Source organism: Bos grunniens, chromosome 15 (assembly GCF_055505025.1).
Source record: "Bos grunniens cultivar Pamir isolate PY7600 chromosome 15, Bosgru_T2T1.0, whole genome shotgun sequence".
Lineage (NCBI taxonomy): Eukaryota > Metazoa > Chordata > Mammalia > Artiodactyla > Bovidae > Bos > Bos grunniens.
In genome coordinates this window covers 40,793,955-40,821,669 of record NC_141179.1, presented here as the reverse complement: position 1 = coordinate 40,821,669, position 27,715 = coordinate 40,793,955, and the positions used below count along the sequence as shown (strand labels likewise).

Sequence of the window (27,715 nt, the reverse complement as noted above, 5' to 3'; positions counted from 1 at the left end):
CAGAGCTAGAATTGGCCATTTGTCCAAGAAGCCCTGATTCCTTTTATAGGAAATGGCATTATTGTTTAGAGCCCACAATCCAGGTGCTATGCATGTTGAACAGCATCTTTTTCCACCTCTGAAAATACAGCCAAACCACAGTCGACACCACCACTCGTTAAAACCGTGACGGTCGTCACCCCTCTGTCATCTCCGTCTGGCCTTCACCTTGCCTCCAGACCACCTCCCAGTCTCTGTAACAACCACAAAATATCACTTCTTAACATTCCTGGGTACTTTCACCATGCCACTTGACCCAAAACTTCCTTCTGCATTATAAAGCATTTCATGGGCCTTTTTCTACTGTCTTTCACAATCCTATCTGTCCTTATCAACCCAAGATAAAGGGATAGATCATCACTTCTTAAAAGTCTCCTCCAACTTTATTCTTAAACTCTGCTGTCTCGCCAAAGTCTTGCCTGTTTCATGAGATCATCTCTAAGCAGTCCCACTCTCTCCCAGGGCCTTGTCCACATTCCTAGACACACTCTGGGGAGAAGTGGGCTAGCAGTTACCAAATGCTCACTAGGGCATGTCCTCCTCCTGTGCTGAGCATTTCGTGTGTGCTGTGTCATCTAAGCTTATTTACAGTCTTGTGAGCTAAGAATTATGATTTCCATTTCAGAGGGGACAAAAGTTATTAAATAAGAGGCAGAGCTGGGATTCATCCTTTCTTCAGAGCCCAGGCCAGCTCAGATCGCCTAATCATGGTGCTAGATCCCAGGAGGACTTCTGCATGGATGGATCCACTAAGGAATCTTCCTGAGCCTTCTGCAAATCTGCAGAGCTCTGCTCTCCTTATCCTACATTGCTTTCAGGAGTAAATCCACACCTTGTGTGTTCTGGCTCTTGGTTTAACTCTCTGACACCTCACAGACTCATTGCACTCCAGCAGTCTTCCTGAAAATGGGTCTGTTCTCTTGTCTCCTCTTCATCTGATAAACTCCGACTTCTCCTTTAAGAAGCAACTGAAGCATCTCTTTTAAGGAGCTCCCCCCAGACTTCCACCTCCAGATGAGTTAAGTGATGCTGCTTTGGCTGTCCCAGGGGACCATGCTCTGGGACTGGGTCTTATTCATATCTTTGACCCCAATTCCAATTATTTGTGGAACTGGATCCAATGGCAGGTTGTACAGAAAGAAGTTGCAGTGGAAGTGTTGGGCAGGCCATCAGAACACCAAACACAGTAAAAGCATCTCTGATTTACTACAATTTCTTTTAATAGGTTCTCTGGATAGTACCTGGCCCAGGAAAGTTGCTCAGCAACACTGTTAAATCCATACTTGGACAAATGGATGAGTGTTTGGTACCAGTTATCCTATGCTTGCTCACAGGGATCAAATGTTAACCTTCCTTGAAATGGCTTTTACAGTTTCTTGTGGCCTCTGTCACTCTCTGCTTCAGTTGTACACGTGTATTTTTGTCCATAAGTTAAATTATGTTCTGGGCCTGGAAGATGCAACTGGCGTGAGGCTCCCAACGCATTGCCTTGCACGTAGTCAAGGCTCGGTAATTATCCATGGAATTTAATCAAATGGCAGGTTGTACAGAAGGAAGTTACAGTGGAAGTGCCGGGCAGGCAATCAGAACGCCAGACAGACAGTTAAAACATCTCTGATTTACTACAATTTCTTTTAATAGGTTCTCTGTACAGATTTGCTGTCAACGTGGATTATTGGTTTAGTTAAAAAAAAAAAAAAAAAAAAAGGCAGTCCAGGGAGCTGCAGTAACTCTTGTGAGGCACAGAGACTGGCAGCATTTTGTCACTGCTTCCAGGGTGATGGGCACAGATGTCTGCTCTGGGACAACACTTTGTCATAATGCTGAAGATGCCTAGATAATAAGTAAAAAATGCTTCCGCCTAAAGAGCCAAGACCTGTTGGCCTTCTCTGCTCCTTCCTTTGCTGTCTCCAATTCTTTTTCTTTTTAAAGCCCAGACCCACCCAAGATTACCATCTGTCTCTGACCTAGAAGGTGGAGCTGTTTGTTTGTACTATATTTATTTCTGCCTGAAGGGGGCACTGTTCAAGGATCAGCCTGGCCACACTGCCCATTCATTCCGAAAATACGTATTAACATCTCATGGCCATGCAGCAGTGGGCAGGCCTCTTGGCACACTCGAATTAGTGGAGGAGATGGGTTCTTCAGATAGGTGCACAGATAGATAATTACAGTGCTAAGTGAGATGGATAGAAGAACAAAGATGCAGCCATGGAAGGGTCTGGCACTGCCTTCTCCATGAAGCCCTCCCTGGTCCCTCCTGGTGGTGCAGGCCTAGCCTGGTCTCCCTCATTGCCCAGAGCCATGCCTGTATTGGTCCTCAGACCACTGAGACTCTAGGTATACATGAACGTGAGCTCCTAGGGCAAGGGTTCATTCTTTTCTAGAATATGTGTGGCATATAGCAGGTGCTCAATCAGCATTTAAGACTGGGAGGAGGCCAATGAGCACATTTTACCAGGCCTCATTCCATTAGATGAAGAAGTCAGGAACTTCCCGCAGCACTGTGATTATAGTGGTGTGATGATGAGTTAGTTCCAAAACTTCTGCTCTGTCCCAAGAAGGAGGAGTCTCTCTTCCAGAAGGGATGGAGGGAGTGAATAATGAGCAGAAGTCTTTAGCATAAGGCCTGGCCTATTCAGGAGCTCAGCGCAAGGCATGTCCCTTCCCCTGCCCCCTAGAAGTTTCCTTAGAGTGGTCTTGTGCTCTGATGCAAGCACCCTGCCCAGCAGCAGTACCAGCCTCCTCTCAGGGCAGACCTGAGCCAGGTCAGGTCCATCTCCTGCTCAGCTCTGAGTCTCCAGCCTGGGCATGTCACAGTTGGGACTAAGGGAATGTCTGTTTTGAATGGCATGGGCTTAGTGTCAGAATAAGATGAACAGGGTTCTGCAGCCCATCCATTCTGGTTTGCTTCTTCCTTGGAGAACAAGAGTATGTTCGCTTCCCAGATGTGTTGCCAAAAACATACCCTCTTAGCTCCCATCGGGTCTCCTAGAATTTGTCTCCTAGGAGAAGGGGTGGCAGACCCTGGCCCCCAGATCCCTGGGTGAGCACAGTAGATGCTTTTGCACTGAACACAGCATCCCAGGTCACCTCCTTTTTCAGTCCAGCTTAGTAGATGGTGTGTACACAGAAGGCTCCCCACTTAATCAGGCACCTCCACTTTTCTGTCCCAGGGCTCTGGCTCCTGAAGCCCCCTCAGTTGGCACCCAGTGTGGCCTGGAAGTACAGAGAGGTAGCACCTGGGGGCCACCTCAGTAGTAGGGAAGTCTCCTGGAGACACTGTGTATGGTTCCTTAGCCCCATAGGAGCTGCGGTTCAGGTGCCCACAGGTAACCGGCTCAGTAACATGGGCCTCCTTCTCTGGCTCTTCCTATGTCTCTGCATCTCTTTCCTCACCCCTCACCCCTTTTCCTGGGATTTCTTTCCCCTTTCATTTGACTTCAAACTCATACACTGGGGAAAGGAGACAGCTAACTGGTAGAATCATCTTCTAGAGAACTTTTCAGGCAGTCTCCTACACTTTCTGAACTTTAGCTTCCTCATCCACTAAAGAGAGCGAAGAGCCTGTAGCCTGAACCTCACATCAGGCTGTCATCTGGTTCCCCAGAGGCCCCACATTTTGCACTTGCTGGTCCTTCTGCCTGAGCACCCCCTCCCCTCCCCACCTCACCCCCTTCCATAGCTGGCAAATGATGCAACCCTCCAGATCCAGCCGCCTTCCCCGAGGACTGGGAACCACCTAAATGTCCAACAGTTATGGAAGGGTTAAGCAGTGTGTGCATACCTTCAACAGAGGTTGAGAAAGCCAGTTAAAGGGATATTTTTGATGGCATAAGGAAGTACAGTGAGATTATCTGATACTATAAAAACTGGCCATGGAACTACCCAGAATGTACCCAGTATGGAGTATGTGTAAGTGTGTATATAAAACATAGAAAAGCAGAAGAAAACATAACATGTTACCTCTAAGCAGTAGGGTTGTTTTCCTCTTAGTTTTTAAATATTTTTCAGGTTCTCTTAAATTAGCATTCTTTCTTTTCTAGAGAAATAAGTCAACTTGTTATTTAAAACAAACAAAAATACAGCTTAAGTGTCGCCTCTGTCCTCAGAGAGGCTAACTAAGCCTACAAAGAGTGACCAGACCACCTGTAGGGCTCAGTGTACAAAAAAAGTTGTTACACAAAACGGGAACAACATACAGCGTAGTGTTGAGGGTGTAAACCCTGGAGCCAGCTGTGGTTGTTCAGTTGCTAAGTCATGTCCGACTCTTTGCGACCCTTTGGACTGTAGCACGCCAGCTTCTCTGTCCTCCACTATCTCCCAGAGTTTGCTCAAGTGACTGTAGCTGTGAAATTAGAAGACATTTACTTCTTGGCAGGAAAGCTATGAGAAACCTAGACAGCATATTAAAAAGCAGAGACATCACTTTACTGACAAAGGTCCACATAGTCAAAGCTATGGTTTTCCCAGTAGTGTACAGATGTGAGTGTAGTTGGACCATAAAGACGGCCGAGCACCGAGCACTGACGATTCGATGCTTTTGAATCACTGTGGTGCTGCAGAAGACTCTTGAGAGTCCCTTGGACAGTAAGGAGATCAAACTAGTCCATCTTCAAGGAAATCAACCCTGAACGTTCATTGGAAGGACTGATATTGAAGCTGAAGCTCCAATATTTTGCCCACCTGATGCAAAGGGCCAACTCATTGGAAAAGACCCTGACGCTAGGAAAGATTGAAGGCAAAAGGAGGGGAGGGTGGCAGAGAATGAGAGGGCTAGATAGCATCAGTGACTCAATGGATGTGAACTTGAGCAAATTCCGGGAGCCATATGACCTGGGATCAATCTGGGTTCCACTTTTTTGCTCAAGTTACATAACCTCTCTGGGCCCCATTTTCCTCATTTGTAAAATGGGGGTAATCAGTTCCTACTCATCAGATTGTCAGGAAGATTAAATGAGTAAATATATATACTATTAAAGAAAGGGGCCGCACCTGTGTCCCTGGTACAAAAGAAATGCAGTGCGAGTGTGTGTTCTCTTCACCATTATCCATTCAAGGGAGAGTTCCCACCAAGAGTGCTCCTTCAGGGTAAACCAGAGCTGACCTCCAGACAAATCCAGATTTAGCCCACTAGTGAACTGATCCAAACAAAACACAATGATGCCGTGGCAACTCCCTGGCCAGCCCCCTACCCAGAGCCCTTGCTTCAGTGGAGTCCACCCCTCGGAAATTCCAATGAACTGGTACTTGATGTGGCACTTTAAGCAGCACTGAGCCACTGCAAAAATAAATGACTGGCTTACTTTGAATTAATAAATAAGAATGCTATAGACATGAAGGTCAAAGAGCCACAGAGAAAGAAAGAAAGAAATTTGACTCCGGCGATGCAGAGATACAAAGCCAGTGAGTTGCAGAGGCCACCCTGGTTGCCTAGAGCCCCGCGGGGCTTCCCGTGGTCTCTGCATCTCCCATGTACTCCTCTGTTCCCTCCACTTTGGGAGAATGCTCTGCTCTCAGGACTTGGTTCAGAACTGCGTGGAGGACCATAGCATTACTGCAGTGCAGTTTGTGGGCACATTGTTCCCCTCCCTGCTCAACTACAGCATTCTCTGAGCACTTACTCAGTGTGTAGCAGCACACGCCTGGTGTACTGGTCTCTCGCCGTCACGGGCATCTACCAACCCCAGGAGGAAAGTACTTGTTTGTCATTGTATTCACAGCTCCTGGCCCAGCCCCTGGTACCAGAGATGCCCATGTGTGCTTATGAGTGAAAGAGATGAGCAGGGCCAGTTCCACCCTGGCTGTCCTGAGTTGCTGTGCCCACACTTCACATCTATTAGCTAACATACCAGGTCAGTTTCTGTGGTCTCCCCAAGGCTGTTATTAATACAAATGCTAGGGTATATGGATGCACAGAGATGCACACGCATGCATCACAGCCTGGTGTCACCCGTTATAAACTCCCAGAGCGACACACCTGCACCACTTTGTACTTAAGTAGGAACAGACCTTTAAAACCAAGAAAACCGTTCTGGTGCTAGATCTAAAGCGACAGCGGGCATGGTGTGGCAAAAAACGAAGAACGCTGATGTGTCTGATTTTGATCATAGACCCTCTGTGCCTGAGCAGTGTTTGAAATTCCCACGGCTAACTTGAGACCTCACCGGTGTTTCAGTTCACAGGGTTTTGACAGCCCAAAGCTAGTCAATGGTGCATCCGTCTCCCTCTGAGCGTACTTGCAATTCGAGGGCTGCTGAATCACGTGTTTGGCTGAACAATGAATTAATGTCCAGGGGCCATCTGCCTGGCAGCCTTCCAACTCTGCAGAGACTATAAAACTGACCAAAACAAAGACATGGGTGGAAACTTTAAGACTTGGCACTATAGATTCCCCTGTCGGCTCCCATCACCATACCAACCTCTAAGTTCCTTTTTTGGCTGTGCTTCAAGGCCCAGATGTTAGACCCTGGTAACTAAACAGCTGTGTCAGGTAGAGCAGAGTGTGGGGAGACCTTGACAGTCTGCTGAGGCCACTCTGAGCTGTTCCCATGTTTGCCTGATGCTTTATATTATGGCCGCTGAAATAAGTTTGTTTGTTTGTTTTTAAGTAACAAAACTCTGGTTTAAGGGCTAGGATGGAGGGGGTGGTGATTTTGCATTTCCTTTTGATAATTTCACATAGAAGAAGAATGAACCCACACGTTGTAGGCAGGGATGAGTATTGAGAACAGAACCTGTCCCCCAAGAAAATGTTGGAGCCAGAGTAATGCCCCCCAGAGATATCCATATCCCAGATATGGATTTTAATGAATCTAGGGATATATTAGCTTACATGGCAAAGGGAAGTTAAGGCTGCAGGTACAATTATGGCTGCTCATCAGCTGACTCTAAAATGAGATTGTCCTGGGTTTTCCAGGTGGCCCAGTATAATCACAGGGTACTTAAAAATAGAAGAGATAGGCAAAAAAAGAGGTCAGAGTACTGCAATGTGAGAAGGATTTGACCCCCATCCCCCACTGCTGACTTTGAAGATGGAGAAAGGGGACCACAAGCCAAGGAATGCAGGTGGCCTCCAGAAGCCAGAAAAGGCAGGAAAATGAATCCTCCCCTAGAGCCTCCAGAAAGGAGCAAACCCTGCCAATACCTCGATTTTAGCCCAGTGAGACCCATGTTGGACTTCTAACCTACAGAACCATAAGGATAATAAATCAATGTTGTTTCAAACCACCAAGTGTGTGGTAATTGTTACTACAGCAATGGAAAGCTAATATAACAGCCATGTCATAAAAGCCCCGTCAGGAACAATAGATAGATTTAGCTTCCAAAGCAGTTCCAGAGAAAGCAATAAAGACACCTTCAGTGATGGTTGTACTAGTGGGACAGATCTCTCCTTGGGAAAGCAGAAATGACCTTGCCAGGCATCCTTAAGTTATGAAGAAGCTCTGTCTTCTCATCTCAGCCCTGGAAACAAACCTAAAAACCATGCAGTTTCTATGTGGAAACAAGTTCTCACTTGGGAATAAGTACAGCTTGCACTATAGGACTTTGAGATGGTCTTTGTGCTTTGCTTCCTGTACAAATGCTTCTATAGGGGTCAGCTAATGTTGGATAAATTACCACTGTCTCCTTGGTGATGGAAAGAAACATATGCGTCTCTTAAAATTATGGATTTTCCCCCAGTGAGCACTATATTTCATTGGAAAAATAGCAAATTTGGGTTGATTTTTTTTTTTGGTATGTGAATTATGTCTTTATTTTTTTTTATTTAATTTAATTTTATTTTTTAACTTTACAATATTGTATTGGTTTTGCCATATATCAAAATGAATCCACCACAGGTATACATGTGTTTCCCATCCTGAATCCTCCTTGCACCTCCCTCCCCATACCATCCCTCTGGGTCGTCCCAGTGCACCAGCCCCAAGCATCCAGTATCGTGCATCAAACCTGTCCTGGCGACTCATTTTATATATGATATTATACATGTTTCAATGCCATTCTCCCAAATCATCCCACGCTCTCCCTCTCCCACAGAGTCCAAAAGACTGTTCTATACATCAGTGTCTCTTTTGCTGTCTTGTACACAGGGTTATTGTTACCATCTTTCTAAATTCCATATATATGCATTAGTATACTGTATTGGTGTTTTCTTTCTGGCTTACTTCACTCTGTATAATAGGCTCCAGTTTCATCCACCTCATTAGAACTGACTCAAATGCATTCTTTTTAATCGCTGAGTAATACTCCATTGTGTATATGTACCACAGCTTTTTTATCCATTCATCTGCTGATGGACATCTAGGTTGCTTCCATGTCCTGGCTATTATAAACAGTACTGCAATGAACATTGGGGTACACGTGTCTCTTTCAATTCTGGTTTCCTTGGTGTGTATGAACAGAAATATGGGTTGATTTTTTTAATAGACTTTTTATAATACTTTTAGATTTATAGGGAGAATGAAAAGATAATACAGAGAGTTCGTTTCTGCCTATGTTCAGTTTCCCCTCTTATTAACATTTTATATTAATATGCTGCATTTGTTATAATTCATGAACCCATATTAATATTATTAACTTAAGTTATTCAGATTTTTTTCAGCTTTTACCTAATGTCCTTCTTCTGTCCCAAGTTCCCTTGCAGGATACCGTGTCACCATCAGCTGTCACATCTTCTAAGGTTTCTCTTGGCTGTTACATTTTCTCAGACCTTCCTTGTTTTTAATGACCTTCTCACAAAACTCAAAATTATCACAGACTTAAATATAAAATATAATGTATAAAATTTATAGAAGAAAATATAACAAATCTATTTGATTTAGGAGTTTGGCGATGAGTTTTTAGATGCAACACCAAAAGGACAAACCATGAAAGAAAAATTGATAACTTGGACTTCGTTAAAATCTGCATAAGATCTTATTAAAATGGAGGGTATATGGTCTGTGTCTAGATTAATTTTGGCAGTTGGCTATCCAATGGTTCTAGCATTGGTTGGTATGACCATCCTTTCTACATTGAATTGCCTGTCCTCATTTGTCAAAGAGCAGCTGGCTATATTTGTGTGGGTTTGCTCCTGGTTCTCTGTTCTCTTGCATTGACCTGTGTGCCTGCTCTTTTGCACCACTGTCGTTTTTCCTTGACGTCTGGTAGTGTCAATCCTCCAGCTTTGTCCTTCTTTAATATTTTGTTGGCTACTTTGAGTCTGTCTTCCTATGTGAACCTTAGGATTGGTTTGTCAATATACACAAAATAGCTTGCTGTGACTCTTGACTAGGATTACATTGAAGATATAGGTGTACAAAAAAGATGTTCATGACCCAGATAATCACAATGGTATGATCACTCACCTAGAGCCAGACATCCTGGAATGTGAAGGCAAGTGGGCCTTAGAAAGCATCACTACGAACAAAGCTAGTGGAGGTGATGGAATTCCAGTGGAGCTATTTCAAATCCTGAAGATGATGCTGTGAAAGTGCTGCACTCAATATGCCAGCAAATGTGGAAAACTCAGCAGTGGCCACAGCACTGGAAAAGGTCAGTTTTCATTCCAATCCCAAAGAAAGGCAATGCCAAAGAATGCTCAAACTACTGCACAATTGCACTCATCTCACATGCTAGTAAAATAATGCTCAAAATTCTCCAAGCCAGGCTTCAGCAATACGTGAACCATGAACTTCCAGATGTTCAAGCTTGTTTTAGAAAAGGCAGAGGAACCAGAGATCAAATTGCCAACATCTGCTGGATTATGGAAAAAGCAAGAGAGTTCCAGAAAAACATCTATTTCTGCTTTATTGACTATGCCAAAGCCTTTGACTGTGTGGATCACAATAAACTGTGGAAAATTCTAAAAGAGATGGGAATACCAGACCACCTGACCTGCCTCTTGAGAAACCTGTATGCAGGTCAGGAAGCAACAGTTAGAACTGGACATGGAACAACAGACTGGTTCCAAATAGGAAAAGGAGTATGTCAAGGCTGTATATTGTCACCCTGCTTATTTAACTTCTATGCAGAGTACATCATGAGAAACGCTGGGCTGGAAGAAGCACAAGCTGGAATCAAGATTCCCAGGAGAAATATCAATAACCTGAGATATGCAGATGACACCACCCTTATGGCAGAAAGTGAAGAGGAACTAAAAAGCTTCTTAATGAAAGTGAAAGAGGAGAGTGAAAGAGTTGGCTTAAAATTCAACATTCAGAAAATGAAGATCATGGCATCTGGTCCCATCACTTCATGGGAAATAGATGGGGAAACAGTGGAAAGAGTGTCAGACTTTATTTTATTACTCCAAAATCACTGCAGGTGGTGATTGCAGCCATGAAATTAAAGGACACTTACTCCTTGGAAGGAAAGTTATGACCAACCTAGATAGCATATTCAAAAGCAGAGACATTACTTTGCCAACAAAGGTCCGTCTAGTCAAGACTATGGTTTTTCCAATGGTCATGTATGGATGTGAGATTTGGACTGTGAAGAAAGCTGAGCGCCGAAGAATTGATGCTTTTGAACTCTTCCAGGCAAGAGTACTGGAGTAGGGTGCCATTGCCTTCTCCTAGACCAGGGTTCGATCCCTGGGTTAGGAAGATCCCCTGGAGAAAGCAATGGCTACCTACTCCAGTATTCTTGCCTGGAGAATTCCGTGTCCAGGGGAGCCTGGCTTCCTATGAACAGTCCATTGGGTCACAAAAGTTCAGACATGACTGAGCAACTAACACATAAGACTATGGGTTTTTTTGTTGTTGTTGTTTTGTTTCATCATTGGTCAATTCTTTGGGAGTTTCTACATAATCAATCATATTATCTACGAACAGAAGTGAAAGTCGCTCAGTTGTATCCGACTCTTTGCAACCCCATGGACTATTACAGTCCTTGGAATTCTCCAGGCCAGAGTACTAGCATGGGTAGCGTTTCCCTTCTTCAGGGGATCTTCCCAACCCAGGGATTGAACCGAGATCTCCCACATTGCAGGCGGATTCTTTACCCTCTGAGCCACAAGGGAAAGTTGTATTTCTTCCTTTCCAACTTGTGTGCCTTTTATTTCCTTTTTCTGCATTACTGTAATAGCTAGAGTTTTTAGTATGATTTTGAATAGGGGAGATATCTTTGTCTTGTTTCCAGTCTTAGGACATAAGCATCCATTTTCTCACCAGTAAGTGTTTTTTGGTAGATGTTCTTTCAGGTTGATTTTCCACATAGAGAAAAGTTGTTGGGATTTGCCAACCAGACAGTGTAGATGTCTCTAGCTGCAGGAACTTCTGGGGGACCATTGAGCCATTTAGAAATTAAAGGAACTTGAGTGAGCTTTCATGACAGCCAGAAAGTAATCACTGGGGTCCCGAGAACGAGCTCGAGCAGCCTGAGTACCTCACTGGGGTTCGCTTGCACTGGAGGAGAAAGAACGACCTGCATGTCCTCTTGCTCTCCCTCAGTATGGTGTTTGGGTTTTTCCTCTACAGACTTGGGGAGCGTGGTCCAGCGCACGCTGGGGAACAGATGGGTTCACAGCCCTCGACGCTCTGGACCCTACCTGCTTATTCACCCCTGTTCTTCCACCCTGTTTCTCCTGTGTGAGCCCTACATTCCCAGTGCTCAGGCGTAATCACTGCTGTCTCAGTAGCTGCCCTGTTTGTCTACATTTTGCTGTTTATACACAAGGCGTGCTTTTTGTGAGGCACCTGTGTTGGATGAAAATGTAAGTTTTTCAAAGTCCGGCTCACGTGTCCCCCTTTCTGAGAATCCTTCCCAGTCTTCCCCATCTACAGTTAACCTTGTTGCCCCCACCACTGAGCTCCCACAGCCCTCTGGTTACATGTATCTCATCTGAGTGCAGCATACTGCCCATTGTGTTTTTCTATGCCTGCCTCTCCCACCAGAACAGATTGAGGCAGACTCATGTCAAATCCCCAAACCCTATGCCCAGTGCTGGCACAGGGTTTGCTTCAAAGGAGGTGCCCAGTAATGTGTACTGGTCACATGAATGAAATTACTAGCTTTGCACAAATGGACACTTTTGTACTCTTTGAAACCTCTGTCCATTCTTCTCACCATACTTGTTTTCCATCTGGTGTTCTTCAGGCCCTTGTATATATATTTTGGAGTATAAGAGATATCTGCAGCTATTCTGTTTCTCATGGGGAAAAAAAAAAAAAAAAGGAAGGGAAAATTACTGTTCTTTGTATACCTACTGTCTTCATCCATCAACTTTATAATCTTGGTGTCCCATGCACCGATTAGGGAGTTAAGGCTCCAAGCCCCAGAAGACACCAACTCAGCTGACTTAAACAAAAAAGGAACTTCCTTTATCACTTATAGCAAGACACAAAAAGCTAGGGTGGCTCAAGGGATGGTGGCTTAGCAGTATCAACAAGAACTCCTTTCTTTCTTCCCTGCCAACCTTAACATATTAGCTTCTTTGGCCAGACCTAACTTCATGACTATAAATCTAGGCATAACATCCTGATGCAGTAATGGTTAGAAGGAGAAAGATACCTTCTCTTTCCTTGAGCCTCTTTTTAAAATGAAGGACAACTTTTCTAGAAGGTTCTAGAAATTTCCAGTTACAGCTCTTTGACCAGAATTGTGTTACATGAGAGTGCTTGAGCCAGTCACTGCTAAAGGAATTGAGATTATCATGATGAGCTTAACTCAATTGAAATCTCACCTAGAAGCATGGTGGGGGGGGGGCGGTGAGGGGGTTGTGCAATGTATACTGGAACAAAATGAGAGAGTATTATTTCAGCAGAGAGAGAGAAAAAATAAAATCAATATTGGGGAAGAAACTAATAGTGTCAGCTGCACCTTTGTTTTAAACAAAATTGTTTTCTATCACATTTCGTGTTGAACTGTTTAAGTCACCAACATAAGGTCCCATGGCTGATAAAAAGGAGAAGTAGGATTCAAATCCAGGTCTTTCAGACTTCAGAGCCCATCCATGTCCTTATTCTGCGGCACAGCTGGACCCAGAGTCACGCTGTGTTTCCCAGAAAAGCCAGGCTCCCTCCCTCATAGTGAGCGCTTCAGGAGTTGAGGCAATCGCCCTGCTCTCCCAAGCCCGACCTTCAGCTGGGCATTTAATCTGTTTATTAAGTTATGACTAATGGCGCCACGAGACACCGAAGGCTGCACATTCAGACCTAGTTTTAGGTGGTTAGAAGAGGTTCAGGGGAAAACATCATATTCATATTCTATGCCGAGAAAATTCAATTGCAGCTCTTTCTCTTTCGGAGTGCAGGGGTGGCGAGGGGCTTCTGCTGGGTCCTGCTTTGGTTTAATAGAAATGAAACCTCCAAAGCACGTGGGCTGTTTTGGGAACATGGCCACTAATGCGGCCCCATGGGGCGGGGGGCCAAGGCTGAGCCGGGCAGTTTGCATATTCACTTTTACAAACAGTTGGCTCCGAGTCAGCAGTTAATGGGATGGGAATGATGTTCCTGTACCAAATCATTTCCTGAAAAAAAAAAAACATTTCCAATTGCAAACATATCTCTGCTTTTCTTCTTGGGTTTGTTTTGTCTCTGTGAGTGAATTAAAGAGGCAGGGCAGAGGGGAGTGTTTCTGACTGGGGATTTTTCATCTAAAAACATTTCTAACAATGATCTACACAGAAAAAGAGGTCCTGTTCAGATCCACCTTTAGGAGTCCTGGCTGCAAATATGGTGTTTCTAGTCACACGTTAGAGTTATAAATATCTCTATATTCATAGATTGGCTCTTACTCGACAACAGTCTTGGGACAGAGGTAGCTTTTTTCTCTTTACAAAAAGTAAGCTGGAAATTCTGCCCTAGAAATGTGCCCACACACGCACACACAGGATCAGGCCAAAGTATGGTTTTCTCCCCTAAGGACAGGCTGAAAGTCTTCTTTGCATGCTGTACACTGCTCTGGTAAATTGTGCTTTAACTTATAACCTGTGCAGTGGAAGGGTAGTCTTAACAGGTTTATTCATTTTATTCAACAAATGGTCCTTGAGTGCTTATCATTTTAAATAATAATTGCAAATAATTACATAGCTCTTAACCAGGTACCAGACACTCTTCTAAATGTTTTACATGTATTAACTCATTTAGTCTTCTCAACAACTCTAGGAGGTAGGCAATATTATTATTACCCCCATTTTGCAGATAAGGAAACTGAGGTGTAAGATGGATGAACTTGTCCAAAGTCACGTACTAGTAAGTGGTAGAGCCTGGATTTGAATGTAGGCAGTCTGACTCCTCTTCAGAGATCTAATCGCGAACAAAAGAGAAAAAGTGCCAGTCTTTCCACAGCTTACATTCTGTTGAGGAGGGGATAGATAATAAATGTAGAAATAATAGTTACTTCAGATTGTGACGAGTGCTATGGAGAAAATACAACACAAGAGGGAGGCAGGGGACTATTCAGAGGGTCTTGTAGGTCTTAGGAAGGAGTATTTATTCTGAGTATAATGGGAATTCCCAGGTGGCAGTAGTAAAGAATCCTCCTGCAGTGCAGGAGATGCAGATTCAATCCCTGAGTCAGGAAGATCCCCTGGAGAAAGAAATGGCGACTCACCCCAGTATTCCTGCCTGAGAAATCCCGCGGACAGAGGAGCTTGGCGGGCTACAGTCCACAGGGTCACATAAGAGTCAGACATGACTGACCTACCAAGCATGCACATGAGGGGAAGCCACAGGAGGGCGTAAAGCAGGAGAACGCATGATTGTGTTTAATCCTTACAGATCATTCTGATTGTGCTCTAGGAAGTAGACTGGCATGGGGAAAATGCATCAGAAAGCAGTGGGCAGGTTAGAAGGTGGTTCTGGTTATTTAGGTGAAAGATAACGGTGGCCTGAACCAGAATGGTGATGATGGAGCCGGTGAGAAGTGGTTGGAATAGGGTCCTGTTTTGGAGGTGGAACCCAGAAAACTTGCCAATGTATTGGCTGCAAACAGTAAGGAAAAGAAGGGAAGGGTGATTCCTCAGATTTTGGCTTGAACTCTTATGCAAATGGTAGTGCCATTTACTGAGGAGGAGAAGAAGGAAGGTGGACGAGTCTTGATGTGGTGTTGTTACGGTGGAAGTAAGGGTACTGAAGATCACGTGTTCTGTTTTGGATGTATAAATTTGAGATCTCCATTAGTAGACAAAAGAGGAGATATTGAGTGAGTCTGGAGCTCAGGGTCAGGCCGAGGCTAGAGATTTTGTTTGTTTTTGTATGTTTCTGGTTCTTGTTTTAATAATGAGTTGACTCTTGTTTTCACAACTCAGTGATGCTGGGTAAATAAAACCACTCAAAAGAATAAATTAGGACAGAGCTTGGTTGTTTTTGTACATGAAAAATATCTAGGAAGATATTTTTACCCTATCCCTGATTTTGTTGCCTTGAATTCAGTTTTAGATAATACAATCTTATTAACTTTAAAAATATATAATACAGCATACATCAGGCTGGAGATTTAAATTTGGATATCATCAGCATCTGGACCTATGGCATCAGTCAGGATAGCACCATCCAACTGAATCTTCTGTGATAATGGAAATCTACATCTGCACTATCCAATGGGCTGCCGCCTGCCCCACGGGGGCCACTGAGCACTTGAAATGTGACAGGTGGAACTAAGAAACTGAGTTATTAATTCATTTAAACTTCAATAGCTGCATGTGGTTAATGGCTACTGTATTGGACTGCACAGACCTGGTGGCAGGGTGGGGTGGGGTGGAATATACAGATGGAGAAGGTTCTGGGCAAGAGCTAGTCTCTTCACTGTCCAGTTAACCGTGTCTCACACCCACACTGAAATGTAACTTTATTTCCACTTCCCATTGCCTGTGTAGTGATGCTTGTTAAGTGGTAGAAATCTTGCTTCTTTGTGAGAAACAGCCTGGAAAAAAAAGCAAACGGCTAGTCCTAGGAGGAGTGCTAGGAGACATTATAAACCCTAAAGAAGCAATTGTGCTTTGCTGGAAAGCAAACACAAGCCCATATTTATAGAATCATTTAAACCTTGAAAGTGTCACTTATATTTTTCAATTATGTTTTGTGGGGGGAATTATATAGAATGGTGGGTGTCTGTGGTTTTGGAGATTCAAGATGGTGACTGGCTGATATCCCATCTGAATGTCAAGAGCCCACAGCAACAGGACTGAATACCAGCTTCATAATGCGAGTTGTGTCTCTCTAGGGCAGAGTGGGTTTCACTCCCTTTGTTAGGCAATCTCGCTCCCTGTCCAACTGCAACCATCAGTGACGTCTGCTAATATGAAAGAACTCTTTGTAAGCAGCTGCCTGTGCTTAAGAGTACTTGCAAGTGTATGCTGGCAATCGGTGAGGCCAGAGTCAATACAAAAAAATAAAATGGAAAGATGGGACATTGCTTTTACCAAAGTTGATTGCAGCTGCCGAATCACCTCTTTAAGAACTGTTTGGTGACCAGCTCCTTCAGAGAAAACAGTTGTTCTGTGCTTAACTGGTGCAAAGGAATTGCCCAAACTGGAATTGAGTAGAACTGAGGGATTTGAGCCACTGCTTTTAGGAGAGGTAGTAATCCAAGGTCAGTGCTCAGCAAAGGGCCATCACACAACTGGTTTTGTGGTAGGAATTTGTATTTTTTTTTTTTTTTTTACTAAGGCTTCATGAGTGGGGGTGGGGGTCAGGGGATGGAGAGGGTGGGCTGGAAGTATCTAGTGGTCACTGGCCTCTTGTTATTTTTCTTGAGGACAGTGGAATCGTAGACTTCTAAGATTTGGGAAAGTATAAAAGAACTTGATGGTCACCTGTCCAGCTTTTGATGTTCAGCTGAGGGAACAGGCCTGGAGAAGTGAGGTGCCTGACCCCAGGGCCCATGACTCCCTACGGTTGAAGGGATAAATCCAGAGCCCAGGGAGAGGCCAGAATGAGGCATCCTCGAGCAGTGCTGGATGGGAGGAGGAGGGTGGGAAGGAGGGAGGGAGGGAGAAAAATGTCCGAAAAAATACACAGGAGCCAATTCAGGAGAGAAGTCAGAGGAGGGTTGACCTGAGGATGGAAAAGGCCAGTGGCTCAAATGGAGCCTCAGCATGGGGACTTCATGCATCCAGTCAGCAAAGATTTGTCAAGCGTGCACTCTGCACCAGACGGCAGGAGGGACAGGAGGGAGGCGTGGCAGAGACTTAAGAAAGACGTCAGTGCTCACTTTGCTTCCATTTATTCCAAGATCATTTCTGAAGGGAGGCAGATGTCCATGCCCGATTTTTCTAGGAAAGCAAGTGAGGTGACAGAAGGAGTGAGATGAAGGGGACAGTCTGCTCCTTTTAGCAAGGAGAGGCAGGAATCGGGTGCAGGCTGCGTCACAGCTGTAGGCTAACCTTGGTGCTTTCGTTTCTCAATCTGCCTCAATGTGGAACACGGCTATGGGCTGCCGCATAACGCTGCGCTTCCTTCTTACAGTGTCCGAGCTTCAGGAGGAAGGCATGAACGCCATCAACCTGCCCCTCAGCCCCATCCCCTTCGAGCTGGACCCTGAGGACACGATGCTGGGTAACGGGGTCTCTTGTTCTCTCTGGGTTAGCCTGATGCCTTCAGAGCCACCACCTCGCTGACTGCCTTTTCTTTTTAAAGAGGAGAATGAAGTGCGAACGATGGTGGATCCCAACTCACGCAGCGACCCCAAACTTCAGGAACTGATGAAGGTAAGAGGAAATTAGAAGGGGGTTCAGGTGCCTCCAACTCCACAGGTGTCTCTAGACCAGTCACCCTGTGTAGGCAGGCACCACTCGAGCCATTGCAGAGAGAACAGAAATCCACAGCAGTCCCTGGCCATAGGCAGCTTGCAGTCCAGAAGGTGGACATCTACAGGTTAACAGAGGTGGGACATAACAGGTGCCCAAGGAATGGTATTGACCATAGGCACTGGAGAATTTAGTGCAAAAAACTCACATTTGCCAGGATCTTCTCACACAGTCCTTTCACTGCATTTCCCAAGGACCCTCAAAAGTACCCTCTGAAGTTGGATTTAGTATCATCTCCATCTCTTTTACAGATGAGGAAACTGAGTCTCAGAAAAGCCAGGTGATTGTTCATTTATAGTCATGGCATGAGTGGAGGAGATGAGATTCAAACAGAAATGATTAAGATGAAATAACATACTGTGCATAATGTACTTGGCACAGTGACTGACCAATGGTCACCCTCAAAAAATCTCTATTTCCTCCCCCTTCTGATTCCCTGTCCTGTATCTGTCTTCTTCAGCTTCTCCAAGCTGCACTTAAAACAGGACCAAAAGGCACTGGGTGCAGAGTGATTCACTCAAAATGCAAAGCTGAATGTTCATTTTCCTGTTCAAAACCTGTTTGTAGCTTCCTATGAACTGCAGGTTGAAGCCCACAGTCCTGGGGGTGGTGTTTGGCATCTCCATGCTCCAGCTGCCTCTTTACCTCAAATAATCCCTGCTTGGCAAGGGTGCCACAGGGACAGCAGACCTGTTCATGGCGGCTCCCGGTGCGCACCTGCACACAGCTGCTCTGCACTCCCACCGCCAGGGCTTTGGCCATGCAGTCCCTCTGCCCAGGCGCTCTACTTGCCCTTCAAAGCCAGGTCACGTCCTTCAGGAAGCCCTCTCTAAACCCCGGGGCTGTCACTCAGCCCCTCTGTGTGCCGCTGTGGTTCACTAATTTGCTTCTGTACTGTTGTCATCGCATGGCGTTCCAACAACTCATATACTTCTCGGTCTCCTTCACTAAGTGGGGAGCTGCTCGGGGTTAAAGATTGTCCTTTTTTTTTCATCAGGGACAGTCTTTTTGTACCCTCAGGATCCAGCACAGACTGATATATAGCAGATATTAATAAATGCTGGATGCGTAGATGGTTGGATGGATGAAGGAGAGAAGGAGGGAAGGGGAAGGGGAAGGAAGAGGAAGGAGGAAGGGAGGAAGCATGAAAGCTCCTGCCTTAGGCCAGTAGAACAATGTGCTTTGAAAGCCCGAGCCTCCATTCAAGGGTGGAAACCTAGCCCAGGTCCCGCCTGTGTTGTAAAGACAATCTGCTTATGCGAAGTCAAAGAAGTCAAAAGGTGATGCTCTGGGACCTCGCTGGCAGTCCAGTGGTTAAGACTCCACGCTTCCACTGCAAAGGGGTGTGGGTTCAATCCCTGGTCGGGAACTAAGATCCCACATACCACGTGGCATGGGCCCCCGCCCCCCACACAAAAAAATGGGTGATATTCCGTTTAGGTGAAGTGGTCAAAAAGTCAGAACTGTAGTGCTTGCCTGAAGCTTGTGATCAGGAGAGGTGACTGAGCACAGAGACCAGAGGGACCTTCTTAGGGTGAGGGAACTGTTCTGTATCTTGATTGTGGGTGCGGTTATACAACCGTGTACAGTGACCAAAAGTCATCACACTGTATACCTAGAAGTGGTTAATTTTATCGTATATGAATAATACCTTCATAAATAAAGCAAGACATTGAAATTAAAAAGGCAGTGGCCTTGTGCAAGCTTCAGTTTCCTCACCTGAAAAACAAAACTGATGCTGCCTGCCTCTCGGGATGCCGTGTGGATTAACTGAGTGACTGGTCACCTGGAACGCCTCTGCTGAATGCCTGGTGCACAGAGGCTAAGACACGGACCACAGAGGACGCCATGCAGCCCCACTGAGAGGAGGCCTGGCGCAGGGAGGAGAACGTGTGCTGTAGAGTGAGGTGGACAAGAGTCTGCTTATTCCTGTCCCTGCCCACAGTTAGCTCTGGGAGCTGGGGCTATGATTACTTCTGTGTTTGGTTTTACCTCCTGAACATAGGGGTGACAGTAACCACCTGGCCAGATGTCATAATGGGAGAGTGCTTTATTTATTAATAAAATCTGCCCTTATTGAACATTTGGCCCTTGGTGTATGTAATTCCTTTCTTTTTTTCCCCTGATATTGGTTTTGACTTTTGGCCACTCAGTATGGCATGTAGGATCTTAGTTCCCTTACCAGGGATCCAACCCATGCCCTCTGCAGCGGAAGTGTGGAGTCCTAACTACTGGACCACCAGAGAGACCCTGTAATTCTTTTCTACCACCGAGTGTGGGAGGTGTCTTCAACTTCCATTATAGAGGTGGGGAGTCAGAGGTTCAGAGCAGATAACTAGCTTGCCGTAGATTCATAAATCATAGAGATATGCACGCAGTGTTCATGGATGACAGAAGTACACACACACGAACACATACCAGTCCATCGATCCCAGAGATGCACAAATTATTTTAGTAGGTAAAGTGAGGGTTTCAACCCCGGTTTGCATGACTCCAAAGCCCATCCTCTCCTGGCTGCAAAGCCACACAGCCGAGCACTGTGTGAATGATCCTTGCCATTCGGGGAAGGCAAGGCAGGGCCAGAGGTATTAGCAGAGACACTGGAGCCACCAGCACTAGCAGAGCCTATACCTGCAGGTTAACAGGACTGTTGGGCTCACACTCACAGCTGCTGGCACACATACTCAGGTGTGTGGATAATTCTGCTCCTTTCAAAATCTGAAGTTCATTTAAATTTTCACTGTCCAGGATGAGAACACTGGTATGTAAGGAAACACCCTATGACTCTTCTCTTATTCTCTCTCTCTCTCTGCAGGTATTAATTGACTGGATTAACGACGTTTTGGTTGGAGAAAGAATCATTGTGAAAGACCTGGCTGAAGATTTATACGATGGCCAAGTCCTGCAGAAACTTTTTGGTAAGAGGAGAGTTGAATGTCGCAGTGGGTGTCTTTAAATCTAGTTCAGAGCTGTTCTCCAGACACAGTTCACCGAATGGAATAGGGATGGGTGCCTTGGGCTAGCAGACCAGTGAGATGTACTCAGGATGTTTTACATGAATGCATTGCAAAGGGAGGCTTTGTGACCAGACAGGGTTGCTCCGCCTAGCAGGTGAGAATCACCAGCAGGGCAGATGACAAGACTCCACTGCTCACTGAAAACATGCTTCACCCGCTCCAGAAAATTGTGCACCTGTGGCCTCTGTAGATGTATTTACATGTGCGTGGAGCTGCGTGTGTGTGTTTGTGTACCTCTGTCACCTGTACGTATGTGTGTGTTTGCATGCATGTATGCATACCTCTGTAATCTATGGCCATGTATGTGTGTGTGTTCCTCTGTGTATCTCTTTCCAGTTGGTGCAAGCACACAGGTGTGTGGGCCTCTGTGACACTTGGCTCCCATGTGTCTCCAGGTGTCTCGCCTCTGGCAGCGTACGCATCCCTGCGTCAGTTCGCAGCTGTTCTCTGAAAGTGTGAGGCTGCTGGGGAGGGAAAGGAGACTTCTGGGTGACATTAGTAGGGAGAGGACAGACTCATCGTGACTGGATTTGGACTCCTCCTCTCTGTCCCCCACTTTCTGTCCTCCTAACCGCTGCCCTAAGTTCTAGACTGTCATTCTTAGCTTCCCACTAGCGCCTCACACTGAGCGCATCCTCTTTCCTAAGGATGTTTCTTTCCTTCCAAGTGAATAGAACCCCTTCCTCCCTTCCCTGCCCCTCCATGGCTGTGGGGCAAGGGTCTCCATGGCCCAATTTCTTGCTCGGAATTCTCTCCCGCATCCCCTCCTCCCTGCCATTTTCATTTGTCTGAACTGTTGAAACAATTTCCGAGCTCACCTCTTTGCCTTCCATCTCACCTCCTCCACCCCATTCCCCTTTGCAGAGGGAGGCTTTGTGACCAGATGGCGCTGCTGGTGGAGGAACCTTTTTTAATTGCAAGTCTCATTTTGTCAGTACTCGCTCTCCCCTACCTGTGGGACAAAGTCCAGACCTGTTAGCACAGCATTCAGAGCGCTGCATCTGTCTTGTCAGCCTCACCTCCAGTCACTCACACGCGTGGCTCATGCCACGTAAAATGCTTGGACTCTCACCTGACACACAGTGAGTGCCCAGTCAGTCAGTGTCTTCTATCATTTCACCGGTAGTTTATGAACACCACGCCATATCATGACATACACTGGGCATATTCACACCTCTTTTCTTCTGCCTTTTCTTTTCTTCTGCCTCTGGGGCCTTTCTTCCTCCTTTATCCACTGAGGGAAACCATCATTGCTCATTCTTCCTATCTGTAGAGTCAACCAAACGTGCCTCCCCTCACCACATAGTCACATTTGAAAGAAATAGTCATGTGTTCTGTGTTCTCTCAGATATAGATACACACACATATATAAAGCATTCATGCTTTTATTATATAGATAGACACACATGTACATAATATGCATGCCTTTGTTATATAGGTACACACACCTATATATAACATACATGCTTTTATGTTATAGATACAGAAGACATGTATACATAATATATATGCCTTTATTATTGTAAGACATTCCATTTTGTTTGTAGCTGTTTATGTAAATGTATGGGCTTCCCTGGTAGCTCAGCTGGTAAAGAATCTACCTGCATTGCAGGAGACCCTGGTTTGATTCCTGGGTCAGGAAGATCCCCTGGAGAAAGGATAGGATACCTACTTCAGTATTCTTGAGCTTCCCTGGTGGCTTAGATGGTAAAGAATCCACCTGCAATGTGGGAGACCTGAGTTTGATCCCTGGAATAGGAGGATCCTCTGGAGGAGGGCATGGCAACCCACTCCAGTATTCTTGCCTGGAGAATCCCCATGGACAGAGGAACCTGGTGGGCTACAGTCCATGGGGTCATAAAGAGTCAGGCCCAACTGAGCAACTAAGCACACACGTATAAGTGTATGTAGGCTTCTCAAGGGCAGGAGCCATGTCATATTCCTTTTTCCGGTCTTCTGCAGTAATAACACATTGCCCAGCACTTAATCAGTGTATACTGAACAAATGAATGAATAATATACAATCTAGTAATTTCTAGGAGGCTAAGCTCATTTGGTACTCAATCATCAATATTAATGAGTATTAATATTTAAAGGCTTGTAAATGCAATTGAACACAGAGGGGAACGTGTTTGGCACATGCAGATGTGGAAGCACCCTGAGCCTCACTGATGACCTCTCCTAGCATTTGTAGCTTTTAATTGCACCACCAAATTTCTAGTTGGGACGTGACACTGTCTGCAAGTGTTCTATGCTGGCCTTCACAAGCAGGGGTGGGACATGGCTGTGGGGTAATGGAACACGGTCATGAAGCAGTGTCCCCTCTGGGAATGGTTACAAAACAGCCCAGCATCATCCATGCTGCCCCGAGTCAGGCATCAAGTGCAGTCAGGTTAGACCACCTCAGATCTCAAACTTCACGTTGAAAAGGTGATTAAAAACAGAGCTGATGCCTCTTTTGTTAACGTAAGTGTGGGTCTAAGGCTAGACATACACCTTCAGAAGCCACAGACAGCATGCCCACTGGAGAGAACTCATTTGCAGTTTAAAATATGCATCAGGAGCTCCTGGGAGGAGGCGGTCTGGAGATGGGGGTTTGGGGTGACCCCTCTGACCTTGAGGTCCCCTCTGGCTATTTTCCTTTCTTCATGCCCAACCACATTTCTCAAAATAATGGTTGGCACTCCCTCGCCCTGCTTCCCCACCACTAAGCATTCCCTCCTGAGGTACGGGCTGGGTGCCACCACCTTGCCATCAACGTTTCCTTCCCACGTCACCAGTGTCACCTGAGAGTCCCTCTTGCGTGGTGACACTTGACCCTACTAAGCATCTCACCTGCCTCCCCACCCGACGGTCTCTGTGGCCTCGCGCTGCCGTTCCTCTTCCACCTCTGACACCCGCTTCTCAGCCGTCCTCCTCCTCTGTTCTTCTCTCCATAATGGTTGGGTTTCCTCCAGCTTCCATCCTTGGCCTCCTTCTCTTTTTCTTTCATACCTTCTTCCTGGGAGATTTTGTCTGTTCCTACAGTTTCACCCATCAACTATATGATCATCAGCCTCAGATCTCTATCTTGGAATAGCTCTCTCTTTGAAGCTGTGAGTAAGGTTATCTCTTCCCTGCCTTTCCAGCCTGCCCACCTGCATGTCACATAGGCACCTGTAACCCGCCTGCCCCCAACTCTGCTTATCTTCCTCCTCCCCAATCCCATTTTCTTTTCCCCCTTGAGGAATGCTATTACAAGCCCAGATTAGAAATCTGGGGGTAATCCTGAATTGCTCCTTCTTCCTTCATATTCTGTTGGTCACAGTTCTGACAACTGTATTCCCATATATACGTGTCACATCCATCTCATTTCTCAATCAGCTAGAACACATGCAATGGCACCCCACTCCAGTACTCTTGCCTGGAAAATCCCATGGGTGGAGGAGCCTGGTAGGCTGCAGTCCATGGGGTCGCACAGAGTCGGACACGACTGAGCGCCTTCACTTTCACTTTTCACTTTCATGCATTGGAGAAGGAAATGGCAACCCACTCCAGTGTTCTTGCCTGGAGAATCCCAGGGACGGGGGAGCCTGGTGGGCTGCCGTCTATGGGGTCGCACAGAGTCGGACACGACTGAAGCGACTTAGCAGCAGCAGCAGCAGCAGCAGAACACGTGCAGCGTTTGTAGAAGTGCCTGGCTCACTGCGCCCTGGGTCAGTGTGGCTGTCACCAATATTTTCCAACCCCACTGCTGCCTCCGTAGCTCAGAGCCTCATCATTTGTCTTAACTTCTCTGGCTCCAAACTCCTTTTCTTACGTTAAGCTGTTTCCTGCCTTGGGAGCATTCTGAAGTTCTCCCAGATCTTCTTTATATTTCACGATTTGTCTTACCACTTACACCCATAGCCCATTTGTCAGTGTTTCTTTAAAACTTTTTTTATTTTGAAATAATTTTAATAGAGTTGCAGAGACAGCCAAGAGGTTTCCCGTCTCCCTTTACTCAGCTTCCTCTAATGTCAACATCTCACCAAGCAGACGGTAAGCATCAAAACTAAGAAATCAGTCTCAGGACAGTGCTTAACTGGATTGCAGAATTTATTTGGATTTCACTAGTTTTTACATTCATGTCTTTTCTTGGTTCTAGGAGGTAAACCCAGAATCCCCCATTACATTCAGTTGTCACATCTCCTATCTTTCATGACCTTGGCACTTTTGAGGAGGACTGGTTAGTTATTTTGCAGAATGGACCCCAATTTGGGTCTGTCTGGTGTGTTCTCATGATTAGAGTTGTACGTTTGGGGAGGGGTAGCACAGAGCTGATGTGTCCTCAGCGCATCATTTCAGGGCAGACACGATGTTACCGTGACTGCTCACTTGTGACATTAACCTTGACCACTCAGTTAAGGTGGCGTGGCCAGGCTTTCTTCACTATAAAGTTTTACTACTTTTCTCCTTGTTATTAACTTATTTGCAGGGAAATACTTTAAGACTTTGAAAATATCTTGCTTTTTCTTAGACTCGTCCCACTAACTATAATCGGTGGAGCATATCCGCTGGTTATTGCTGTGGTGGTCTAAGGAGGTTTTCTATTTTCCTATTCTCCCATTCCTTCTACGTTTATTAATTCAAAGTCTTCTGTAAGGATGAGACTTACATATGTATACAGTATTTATTTATATTAGTGTGGATACAAGGATACTTACTTTATAATCATTCGGTTCAGTTCAGTTCAGTCACTTAGTCATGTCCAACTCTGCAACCCCATAAACCACAGCACGCCAGGCCTCCCTGTCCCTCAACAACTCCTGGAGTCCACCCAAACTCATGTCCATTGACTCAGTGATGCCATCCAACCATCTCATCCTCTGTTGTCCCCTTCTCCTCCTGCCCTCAATCTTTCCCAGCATCAGGGTCTTTCCAGTGAGTCAGCTCTTTGCATCATGTGGCCAAAGTATTGGAGTTTCAGCTTCAACATTAGTCCTTCCAAAGAACACCCAGGACTGATCTCCTTTAGGATGGACTGGTTGGAGCTCCTCGCAGTCCAAGGGACTCTCAAGAGTCTTTTCCAACACCACAGTCCAAAAGCATCAATTCTTTGGCGCTCAGCTTTCTTTACAGTCCAACTTTCACAACCATACAGGACCACTGGAAAAACCATAGCCTTGACTAGATGGACCTTTGTTGGCAAAGTTATGTCTCTGCTTTTCAATATGTTGTCTAGGTTGGTCATAACTTTCTTTCCAAGGAGTAAGTGTCTTTTAATTTCATGGCTGCAATTGCCACCTGCAGTGAGTTTGGAGCCAAAAAAAAAAAAAGTCTGACACCGTTTCCACTGTTTCCCCATCTATTTGCCATTAAATGATGGGACTGGATGCCATGATCTTAGTTTTCTGAATGTTGAGCTTTAAGCCAACCTTTTCACTTTCCTCTTTCACTTTCATCAAGAGGCTCTTTAGTTCTTCTTCACTTTCTGCCATAAGGGTGGTGTCATCTGCATATCTGAGGTTATTGATATTTCTCCCAGCAACCTTGATTCCAGCTTGTGCTTCTTCCAGCCCAGCGTTTCTCATGATGTACTCTGCATAGAAGTTAAATAAGCAGGGTGACAATATACAGCCTTGACATACTCCTTTTCCTATTTGGAACCAGTCTGTTGTTCCATGTCCAGTTCTAACTGTTGCTTCCTGACCTGCATATAGGTTTCTCAAGAGGCAGGTCAGGTGGTCTGGTATTTCCATCTCTTTCAGAATTTTCCACAGTTTATTGTGATCCACACAGTCAAAGGCTTTGGCATAGTCAATAAAGCAGAAATAGATGTTTTTCTGGAACTCTCTTGCTTTTTTGATGATCCAGCGAATCTTGGCAATTGGATCTCTGATTCCTCTGCCTTTTCTAAAACCAGCTTGAACATTTGGAAGTTCACGGTTCATATATTGCTGAAGCCTGGCTTGGAGAATTTTGAGCATTACTTTACTAGCATGTGAGATGACTGCAATTGTGCAGTAGTTTGAGCATTCTTTGCCATTGCCTTTCTTTGGGATTGGAATGAAAACTGACCTTTTCCAGTGCTGTGGCCACTGCTGAGTTTTCCAAATGTGCTGGCATATTGAGTGCAGCACTTTCACAGCATCATCTTTCAGGATTTGAAATAGCTCAACTGGAATTCTATCACGTCCACTAGCTTTGTTTGTAGTGATGCTTTCTAAGGCCCACTTGACTTCACATTCCAGGATGTCTGGCTCTAGGTGAGTGATCATACCATCGTGATTATCTGGGTCATGAAGATCTTTTTTGTACAGTTCTTCTGTGTATTCTTGCTACGTCTTCTTAATATCTTCTGCTTCTGTTAGGTCCATACCATTTCTTATAATCATTACAAACATTATAATCATTATTGTCATTATTCTTGGTTTGTTCATATACTTCCAGCTTTGAGCACCAGGAGCTCTTTCGGGTTGGCTCCAAGTACCTCCTGTACATACTGCCCTTTACTTATTTTTTTTTTTCCTGAGCATTTTCTTACTTTCTAATATCATAAGATGCTCCAGGCTCATCTTATATTTCACTTTTAGTCTGACCCTAGAATCAACTACTTCTCCAAGGAGGCCCAGTTTCTTGAATTTGAGAATGGTGTTTAGAAGTCAATATCAGGGTATATGACTGAGTGTTTTGAAATTGCTCTTTGTTGCTCAAATAAACGTCCATGTGTAAGGACAGTACTATTACCTGGTGGTATCAAGGTGAATCAGGCATGAATATTTCCATAAATTTAGCTTAAAATTGTACTGGGGCTGGGCATGGAGAGCAGGAGGGAACTGAGTTTGGGACTAATAAACCAACTATGAAATACTGGCACTTAGAAAAAATAAAATGGCATAGGGGCCTCCAGGAGGCCAGATATGCCAAGTCACATCTTGGGAGCAGGATACAGATCTGGAATCTGGGA

General features: G+C 45.2%; 1 protein-coding gene across 2 annotated transcripts in view; it reads left to right on the top strand.

Annotated features, from left to right (window-relative positions):
• The window catches only part of PARVA (parvin alpha), a 179,548-nt gene that overhangs the window by 90,190 nt on the left and 61,643 nt on the right, over positions 1-27,715 (top strand). For both annotated transcript variants that reach the window (XM_086340000.1, XM_086340001.1), the window contains 3 exons: positions 17,430-17,519; positions 17,601-17,671; positions 20,586-20,688. In XM_086340000.1, the coding sequence (XP_086196126.1) occupies positions 17,430-17,519; positions 17,601-17,671; positions 20,586-20,688 (264 nt within the window). The remainder of the gene's footprint in view (positions 1-17,429; positions 17,520-17,600; positions 17,672-20,585; positions 20,689-27,715) is intronic.